General features: G+C 35.2%; 2 protein-coding genes across 3 annotated transcripts; both read left to right on the top strand.

Annotated features, from left to right (window-relative positions):
- The first annotated feature begins 59 nt into the window (after positions 1-59).
- On the top strand, positions 60-2,148 carry LOC131668677 (methylenetetrahydrofolate reductase (NADPH)). The gene is made up of 5 exons (XM_058943035.1): positions 60-415; positions 630-862; positions 1,046-1,206; positions 1,272-1,594; positions 1,670-2,148. The coding sequence occupies exons 1-5, from the start codon at positions 237-239 to the stop codon at positions 1,725-1,727; spliced, it is 954 nt and encodes a 317-aa protein (XP_058799018.1). The 5' UTR covers positions 60-236; the 3' UTR covers positions 1,728-2,148.
- A 1,283-nt stretch (positions 2,149-3,431) lies between these two features.
- Positions 3,432-7,852, top strand: LOC131668676 (chromatin-remodeling complex ATPase chain Iswi). Of its 2 annotated transcripts, XM_058943034.1 has the most exons (7): positions 3,432-3,560; positions 3,666-4,188; positions 4,330-4,944; positions 5,028-5,587; positions 5,663-6,284; positions 6,373-6,843; positions 6,926-7,852. In XM_058943034.1, exons 2-7 carry the CDS (start codon positions 3,681-3,683, stop codon positions 7,201-7,203), a joined length of 3,054 nt encoding a protein of 1,017 aa, XP_058799017.1. In that variant the 5' UTR covers positions 3,432-3,560; positions 3,666-3,680; the 3' UTR covers positions 7,204-7,852. The 2 variants fall into 2 exon arrangements, with proteins under 2 accessions (XP_058799017.1, XP_058799016.1); XM_058943033.1 differs by having other exon boundaries at positions 3,439-4,188.
- The last annotated feature ends 2,377 nt before the right edge of the window (positions 7,853-10,229 follow it).

Here is a 10,229-nt window from a genome sequence, read left to right as displayed (position 1 = left end):
TTTAACTTATTAATTAAATTAAAAAGGAATAACAAAAGCGTTATTCTTGACTTAATTTACGTATGGATTTTCTCAAACTGTAAAATTTTCAATAATTATGAACTATAAATCTAAAGAGATAGAGAGAGGGAGCGCGATCATTGCGTCTCTATCATCGCCATGTCACTTTGGTGTGCCATTGGCAGAGCAGCGTGACCGATGCGGCACAGTCCAAGCTTGCTGTCGCTCGAGCACTGATGAGGCATCGCGTTTTGGACGGCGAAGCCGTTGATCCCAGCGAGTTTCACGAAGAAGCTGTACTGGACCGAGGGAAGCCGGTCAATTTGGCTTGGCTGATCGATGAAAAGCAACGACAGGGCGAACACTTCTGCAGCTACGAGTTGTTCCCGAGCGCTGCGCCCGGCACTTACCAGAGGTGCGTTGGAACTCTTGTGTAATGAATCACGTGAACAGACTCGATCGCTGTTATCGTCGTTACGAAATTGACTCGCGTACTTCGCGTCCTTATCGACGATTCGATAAAGCAATAGCGCAACTGATGGCTGACGCGAGCAGCTTCGCTCGCTTCTTTGCTTTTTATATCGGGTTGGCCTTAACTTAATCACTCTAGAGGGGTGAAATGTGCATAGGTTTTTCAAAGAAACGGAGCATTGCGCGCCGTTATTCTACTCGCTGACGTGGCCAGTGGACGCATCAGCGAAATGGACCGAACGCTTTCCGTCCTTAAAAATCGCCGAAGAAAATATGCCGTGCAACACTTTGCTACACTGCGCGGCGAGGGGTTTGAGCTGCAACCAAGTCGAGGAGGTCTTGAACCGTGCACTCGAGCTCGGTATCGTTAATGTCTTCGCACTCGAAGGAGGTAAGAGCTGCATTCCATATCATTGCATGTGCACTTACGTCGTGGGCTAATGTGCAACTGCATGCACTCAGACTAAGTGTTGAAATGCGGAGATCGAGTTGCTGCGATAAATTCGATTGACTTGGCGATAATACCATTGACATTAATCGAGTTTGATTTTCGTTTTGGCTCGTTTAATTGAAGATGGGCAAACGTACGGAGGGCACTTCGAGCACGCGTTGGACTTGGTAAGATTTATACGGCAACGTTTTGCTCAGCAATTCAGTATTTGCGTCGCTGGCTATCCTGAAACACATCCTCGATCAGCTTCGAAGGAACAAGACCTTCTACACCTTAAAGAAAAGGTTCATTTTTTGACACACCATTAAATAGCGATTACTATAGACGATGCTTTGCTTAAATTTTATAGATTGATGCTGGGGCAGATTTTATCATTACACAGTTCTTTTTCGAATCTAGTATGTACATCCAATTCGTAAAAGATTGCCGAGAGCTAGGGATCAGCGTCCCTATCATTCCCGGTATATTTCCTTTCACAAACATCAAGTCGCTAGAAAAAATGGCCAGTCTCTCCCGCGCGCAAATACCCCCGTGGATGCAGGAACAATTGGAAAGCCTGCGAGATAACGATGAAGCTGTGCGGCGCTTTGGAATAGATTTAAGTCTGAAGATAATTAAGGATATTTGGAAAAGCAATATTTGTTTTGGATACCATATATTTACCCTGAATAGGTCATTAACGGTTATTTTATAATATCATCCATGATGCCATACTTTTTAAGACTTATAGCATCTTATTATTTTTAGATCTTTTTCAGCAGTAGAAATTTACCGTCAATTGAAAGCAAACGAAACGATGGATTGATCGCAAATGCAAGTGATTGTTATTACATAGTATACAGTTACTGCGTTTTCAATGTTTAATTAAAAGTCGTGAATGAAAGATGAATTGTTGTACAACCGAGTTAATGAGTTAATTATAAAAGTATATAGTTAATTCGTTTTGGCTGTGAAAGTTCACAATTAAACACTTTAATTATCAGAACAAAATAATAAACGATTATTCCTAATTAATACAAATCTAATTAATCTAAAAAACTATCTCGATGAATGCTCTTTCTACGATAAGGGACAAGCCATGTCATACAAGGGCCGTTCAATAAGTCCTTTAAAAACGCAAGAGATGGCGCGCAATTAAGGCGTCACAACTTATGATACGATCACTGTGGTGGTGTTGTAGCTTTAATGTGAACATTTTTATTAATAAAAAATAAAATAAAAAATCTTAATATTATGATGCGACAGCAAATGTTATTTCTATCTAGTGTGCAGCCAAAATTTCAGCCAGATCCATCAAGTGCTTCCATTTTTATTGTTGATCGAAACGAACAACTTAATTGTTTATTTATAGTTAACAATAAATAAAAGTGAGTTCCGAGTAGTGATAAAACATTTCTACGTAAAAGGTTTAACACAGAAAGAAATCAAAGCTGAATTAGATGAAGCTCTTGGTAAATCTACCCCTATGTTTCTAACTGTTTACTGTTGAACATCATTCGAGACGCCCTATGGAAGTGACTATTCTCAAAATTATTGACAAAATCCATCATGTGATTTTAAGAGGTCAACGAATCAAAGTGCGCAAAATAGTAAGGCCACTGGCATATTACAAGGCACAATCCTCAATTTTACATAACAATTGAGGACTTGATTAAGGAAAAACGTCTTCATTTGAAAAATAAAAAGGTCCAGATGCTAAAAAGGCTGCTCACTCCCGCAAATTTGAGGGTGGACGCTCCACTCTTGTTCATTTTCACACTTTCCACAACGATTTAGTTCTCTCTCTCTCTCTCTCTCTCTCTCTCTCTCTCTCTCTCTCTCTCTCTCTCTCTCGCTCTCTCTCGCACTCAAAGAAGACCCGTTTTTCTCACTTTCATGTAGATACAGAAATATTTGCTACTCCATTCCCACAATAAATGTGTTAGAATTGTGTAAATGTATTTTTTTTAAATAATAAAACTTACCAAATTTTATATTTTTCATGTAAATTTCTCCATTCATGTGTATTCAAATGATTCTATCTTCAACCTGCTGGAGACATAATCTTAAGTTCAAATATGTAGGAATTAGTGTTAATATTGACTACCGCAGTACACTATTCTAAAAAGTTGGCGCGTATTTTCTCTAAAAACGTGTTTCGGCGCCTTTTCAAAATTACGCATGCGCGTGAACATGTTGAAATCGATGAATCGAAACCGACATTCGATTGTAATTTTGAATTTATTTAGAAAAAAAAATATACAAACTTCAATTTAATATCAATTAATCAAAATGTTACAATTTTTTTCATTAATTAACTTGATTAAAAAATTGTTTATAAAATGATCGTTTCACAAGTATCATTTGTGATTTATTAATTACTTATGTCTGTTTTTGTAACATCTTATAAGGCAACAATAATAAACAAAGCAATATGATGTATATGTGTGCAGTCACAAAAGACTCAGAAATTCAAGAAAACAAAGGCACCACCTAGTTCGATAGTTATCGAAATTCAACATGGCGGTTACTATGATCCGCGTTGTCGCATCACTCCGAAACGCGTGAACTAAAGCCGTCGTCGTCGTTCACCATCGTCGGCAAATGATCGTGTTTTTAGTTTTCGTTTATGCAAAAAAGTGAAAGCTCTCATTCTTAGGTAAAACTCTAATTATTTTCTTCATACGTTTAGTGTCGTAAGCAGCCACTCGAAAGAAGTCAACGCCTAAAGGTAACAAGCGAGCGCGCTCTTACTGTTTTGTAGGCTAGCCGCATCAAGATGTCAAAGGAAGAAGAGAATACAAGCGATGCCGGAGAAAACTCCAATGATTCCTCGGCGGAGACTTCGTCGTCACGAGGCGGTGGCGATTTCGAGACAAAGCTTGAAACTGATCGCAGCAAACGATTCGAATTCTTGCTCAAGCAAACTGAGATCTTCTCGCATTTCATGACTGCCAATGCTAAGGATAAAGCTAGTCCCTTGAAAATGAAACCTGGCAGACCAAGGAAAACACCAGGACCACAAGAGAAACTTCATGCAGCTGGCAAATCAAGCAAAGATGAGAAAGATGCTCATGATCACAGGCACAGCAAGACTGAACAAGAGGAAGATGAGGAGTTGTTAGCTGCTGATTCGAATGTTGTTGCACCAATAACAAGGTTTGAAAGTTCTCCTCCTTATATCAAGTCTGGAGAACTCAGAGATTACCAGATTCGAGGCCTTAACTGGATGATATCATTATATGAAAATGGTATCAATGGTATTCTTGCTGATGAGATGGGTCTCGGTAAGAATAAATTTGTTTTTCTTCTATAATTATTATAAAGATTTATGTTATAAGCTAATTTGTTTGTTAATTGGATCAAACAATATTGTTGATATAATTTGTATAAACATCATAACAACTAAATCATGTTTGATATTACAGGTAAAACACTGCAAACAATTTCATTACTGGGTTATATGAAGCATTTTAGAAATATTTCTGGACCTCATATTGTAGTAGTACCAAAAACAACTTTAGCCAATTGGATGAATGAATTCAAAAAGTGGTGTCCTTCATTGAGAACAGTTTTCTTAATTGGTGATGCTGAAACGAGAAATGCATTTATCAGAGACGTAATGTTACCAGGAGAATGGGATGTTTGTGTAACATCTTATGAAATGGTTCTAAGGGAAAAATGGGTTTTCAAAAAGTTTAACTGGCGCTACATGGTTGTAGATGAAGCTCATCGGTTGAAAAATGAAAAGTCTAAATTGTCCGAAATTTTAAGAGAGTGCAAAACAGCCAATAGACTTTTGCTCACTGGTACTCCACTTCAGAATAATTTACACGAATTATGGTCACTTTTGAATTTCTTGTTGCCTGATGTTTTCAATAGCTCTGAAGATTTTGATTCTTGGTTTAATACTAACAATTTTATGGGTGACAATGCTCTTATTGAAAGATTACATGCTGTACTGCGACCATTCTTGCTACGTAGGTTGAAATCTGAAGTGGAAAAAGCTTTGAAACCCAAAAAAGAAATTAAGGTTTACGTAGGTAAGTTTTGGCATTGGTCTTTGCTTATTATATTATAATATTTATTTAAATACTCATTTCAACACTATCACTATTCTTTACAGGTCTGAGTAAAATGCAGCGTGAATGGTATACAAAGGTGCTCATGAAAGATATCGACATCGTAAATGGCGCTGGTAAAATTGAGAAGATGCGTCTGCAGAATATTCTCATGCAGCTGCGCAAATGTTGCAACCATCCATATCTATTTGATGGAGCTGAACCTGGTCCTCCATTCACAACTGACGAACATCTTGTATACAACTGTGGCAAAATGGTTATTCTTGATAAGCTGTTGCCAAAGCTTCAGGAACAAGAGTCTCGCGTACTTATTTTCAGTCAAATGACACGGATGCTGGATATCTTGGAGGATTACTGTCATTGGCGTCAATACAAGTATTGTCGTTTAGACGGTAATACAGCGCATGAGGATCGCCAAAGACAGATCAATGAATATAACGAACCTGGAAGCGAAAAATTTATCTTCATGCTATCCACTCGTGCCGGTGGTTTGGGTATTAACTTAGCTACTGCCGATGTTGTCATTATTTATGATTCAGATTGGAATCCTCAGATGGATTTGCAAGCAATGGATCGTGCTCATCGTATTGGTCAGAAAAAACAAGTATGTCGATCAACTTTAATATTTTATTACATTATTTAACTTGCTCAATTGAGTAACATTGTAAACTTCAATTAGGTACGAGTTTTTCGCTTTATTCACGAAAACACAGTTGAAGAAAAGATTGTCGAGCGTGCTGAAGTAAAACTACGCCTCGACAAACTCGTTATCCAACAAGGTAGACTCGTCGACGCCAAGCAAAATGCTCTCAACAAAGATGAGATGCTCAACATCATTCGTCATGGTGCCAATGAAGTGTTCGCTTCGAAGGATAGTGCTATCACCGATGAAGACATCGACACGATCTTGCAAAAAGGAGAAGAGAAGACCGAGAAGCTTAACGCGAAACTCGAAAGCCTCGGTGAATCTACTTTACGTAATTTTACCGTCGATGCCCCCACGGATTCAGTGTATCAGTTCGAAGGACAAGATTACAGAGAAAAGCAAAAGTTATTAGGTATTGGCAACTGGATTGAGCCGCCAAAGCGTGAACGCAAAGCTAACTATGCAGTTGATGCCTATTTCCGCGAGGCTCTTCGTGTTTCTGAGCCGAAAGCACCTAAAGCTCCTAGGCCGCCTAAGCAGCCGATTGTTCAAGACTTCCAATTCTTTCCTCCTAGACTTTTTGAGCTCCTTGATCAGGAGATTTACTACTTTAGACAGACTGTCGGGTATAAAGTTCCCAAAAATCCAGAGTTAGGTAAACACAAGTAGAATACTGTTTCTTCTAGTTCATTGTTGTTGATAATGCTTTTGCAGTTGTAAACTAATATTCAATTTGTTCTTAGGCTCGGATGCGGCAAAGATGCAAAAAGAAGAACAGCGTAAAATCGATGAAGCACAGCCTTTGACTGATGAAGAAATGGCAGAAAAAGAAAAGTTACTCACGCAGGGTTTTACCAATTGGACTAAGCGTGACTTTAATCAGTTCATCAAAGCTAATGAAAAATACGGCAGAGATGATATTGAAAATATCGCTAAAGAAGTTGAAGGTAAAACTCCCGAGGAAGTTATGGAATACTCGGCTGTCTTTTGGGAACGCTGTCACGAGCTTCAAGATATCGACCGTGTGATGGCACAAATAGAACGAGGCGAGGCTAAAATTCAGCGTCGTGCTGGTATCAAAAAAGCTTTAGATGCTAAGATGGCTAGATATCGAGCTCCGTTCCATCAATTACGGATAGCTTACGGAACAAACAAGGGCAAGAATTACACCGAGGAAGAGGACCGATTCCTGGTGTGCATGTTACACAAATTAGGTAAGTTATGATTCAATTTATGAATTATATACAATTAACCACTAACACAAGAAACTAACATAATGCTGTTTTCGTTAACTAGGCTTTGACAAAGAGAACGTCTATGAAGAGCTTCGAGCTACTGTAAGATCTGCACCACAGTTTCGATTCGACTGGTTCGTCAAATCGCGTACAGCTTTGGAATTACAACGCAGATGTAATACATTAATCACATTGATCGAGAGGGAGAATCAGGAACTTGAGGAACGCGAAAGACAAGAGAGAAAGAAAAAAGGTGGCGGTAATGCAGGAGCGAAACCTAGTTCTAAGCGCAAAGTTGAAAATCTGCCAGCTCCCCAACCTAGGAAAAAGAAGAAGTAAATGATAAATTAAGCTGACTGATGATTTACCGATTAATATTAATAAATAATTGAATGAATGATTTTATGGAACACAATGAATGTGTATTTGCTACGCGGATCTAGGTACGGATTTTTTTAGCTTTTTAAATTGGACGATTTACGATTATTTATGAATTGTGCTAAAGTATACATTTCACGTTTAACGTAGATTTATGTATTTTATGTTGAAAATCCAATAATTTGCTACGTATAATTAGATAACAATCTAAATTTATAACCATTTCTTCGATTGCTAGTATCGCGATTTCATACGGTTTTGTATTGCTTGCAGAATTTGTCTTCGCTATTTTTCTACTTGATGTGTAAGAATATTTATTTATAAGAAATCCAGTAAATATTGATGACTACTTTTACAGCAAAATAAAAAGTCACTAACTTTGTGGGTTATTTTAAAGCGTACTACGAATAAATACGAAATGTCAATTTTGCTAAATGTGTACCTAGATCTGTTCCATCTTTCTAATAGCAGTAGATACTTTAGTGTATGTTAAATGAACTACAATTAAGATAGTCGAATGTGTGACAGTGTCAGTTAAAAAGTTGTGATGACATAAAAGCAATTAATTGCCGATAACTTTCCAATTCATTGACATTTCATATTTCTTAAAGTTTAATCTTATATTATTATTATTTAATGTACTCATATAATTTGTGTAAGAAGATATAATATTAAATAAAATAAAATTGCACTATATTCATATAGTTTTCTGTTTGTTCCATGTAATAAGTATATTGATACCAAAAGGGTTTAGCTGGATAAAATAGTGAAATCTGCTTTGAATTATCCAGAAAAGTGTTATGTCCATTATGTTTGGCGGTTTAGAAACCCTTATTTAAAATTTATAGACCTCACAATCTACTAGGGGTCCTACAGGACCCAATTTAGCGATTTATTGTTTTTTTTAGATTCCAGATTTTAAATCGTTACAAAGCTTAATTAACCAGAAAAATTTTTTGACGCTAAATATAAATTTTCAGAAACGTTTGAAAATTCAAAAATACGGTATTTCAAAAACGAAAACCGACTCATCCCTGGAAATAATATATTTTATATATTTCTGGTGGAAAAATGTTTCTGAATTTTTTTCCAGACAACACGATATAGTACTAATGGTTCTATCACAAAATCCATCTAGAGGGAGTTAGAAGCAAAAAATCCGGGTTTTCCAGTGGTTTTTATTATTTTCAAGGGCGTTTCATCACTCTTAAAATCTGAACAAATTCAGGACATTTTTTTCCACTAGAAATACATAAAATATATTTTTTCCACAGATGAACCAGTCTGTTTTTAAAATCTCAAGTTTTGAAATTTTCGAACGTTTTTGAAAATTTGAAGCCAATAAATTTTCTGACTGGTTTTATAGCCTTAGCGATTGAACAACTCTACAATCTGAAGAAAAAAAAATGTCTAGCTTTAAAATTGATTGAGATATTGTCAAAAAATCACTAAATTGGATCCTCTAGAGCCTTTAGTAGATTTTAGGATTTAAGAATCTAGAAATAAGGGGTTTTAAACATACCAAACAATGTGACTTTCAAATAACTCAAAGCAAATGTCTCTATCTTATCTGGTCTAGACCCTTTCACTTAGTTCACTTATGAAAAATTCAAATATAAATGAATTTTATATACACAAATTTGTTCAACTAAAAGTGTAAATTGAAGTATATTTGTATTTGCTTTTTCATATATTTCGATTTGATTCAGTATTTTGTTCTTCTGTTTCAATAAAAAAGGAGGATATTTCTATTTTTGTTCAAAAATTAAAAAATAAGTAGATTTCATTTATAAAATTTACAAAATTCACATGGCGTGTGTTGCATGATAATTTTATCTATGTTTTAGTAGATAATTTTCACAGCACATTGGCTAGCGAAATTGAAAAGATTTTAAAAGGTACTATTATACGTCTTTCATATTGAACGATTGAAGAATATTTAGGTCTATTGTTTCAATGTTTAAATATATTTGATTCGATGATGGATTACGCGAGATTGAATTGCAGGAATTGTAATATTTAACTATTTATAATAATTAGAAAATAATACAAATTTTTGATGAATTATATTTTTATTGTGACGTGACATTTGATTAAAATCATGATTTAATTGTGAAAATTATAGTACATGTGCTATAAGTTTTTTTTCCAAAAAAATTAAAAACAATGTGAAAAAAGCACTTAACGCAATGAATGTAAGAAATCATCGCTATTATTGTTGATTTTAAACTCACCTTAAAGGATTAGTGAATTAATTTAATGATATACACATACCTATTTATTACTGCAGACATTTCAAAGATGATCTATGAAAAATAGTAATAACGAATTTAGAATTACCCTAACCAACAATATTGAAAATCATTTTATGATGATAGTTTGATTTGAAAAGCGTTAATTTTACTTAATGTCTTGAGAAATTTCGTACTTGCCGAGATAGTTATTACTATTGATTCTTATAGACTACATAGTAATTGGTTTGATGAAAATCTACTACACATGAGATTTTTAATTAAGCAGTCGACAAGATCTGTGGAAACTAAGGCAAAATTAATTATTTTTATTTTTGTAATAACGATTTCCAATATAGATGTTACATTGAAAAGTTACGTACATTTTCTTTTACATATTTGTAAGTATTGTCAAAATTGATGTCCTTCCACGAAAAATGTACCATTTATATTGCTTCAATTTGTCACTTATAATTGATACTTAAAAAGCAAAAAATTAAACATTAAATGATATACATGACCGCACGCCTACAACACAAATTGTCTACCACTTAAAAACCTATCAGTGACTATGTTATGATTCACATGAACCATGTTTATAGTATGCTTTATTATTCTTAATTTTGCAATGTATTGATAAAGGTACATCAATAGTAATACTGATAAATTATATGGCATATTTGTAAACGCTTGTATTATGAAGCGCTAGATCAGAAACCAGATATAAGTATGTAATTATAGTGCTTTTACATAGTC

The sequence above is a fragment of the Phymastichus coffea genome, unplaced genomic scaffold (assembly GCF_024137745.1).
Source record: "Phymastichus coffea isolate CEN01 unplaced genomic scaffold, Cenicafe_Pcof_1.1 PCOF00082, whole genome shotgun sequence".
Lineage (NCBI taxonomy): Eukaryota > Metazoa > Arthropoda > Insecta > Hymenoptera > Eulophidae > Phymastichus > Phymastichus coffea.
This window is presented reverse-complemented; position numbering and strand designations above follow the sequence as displayed.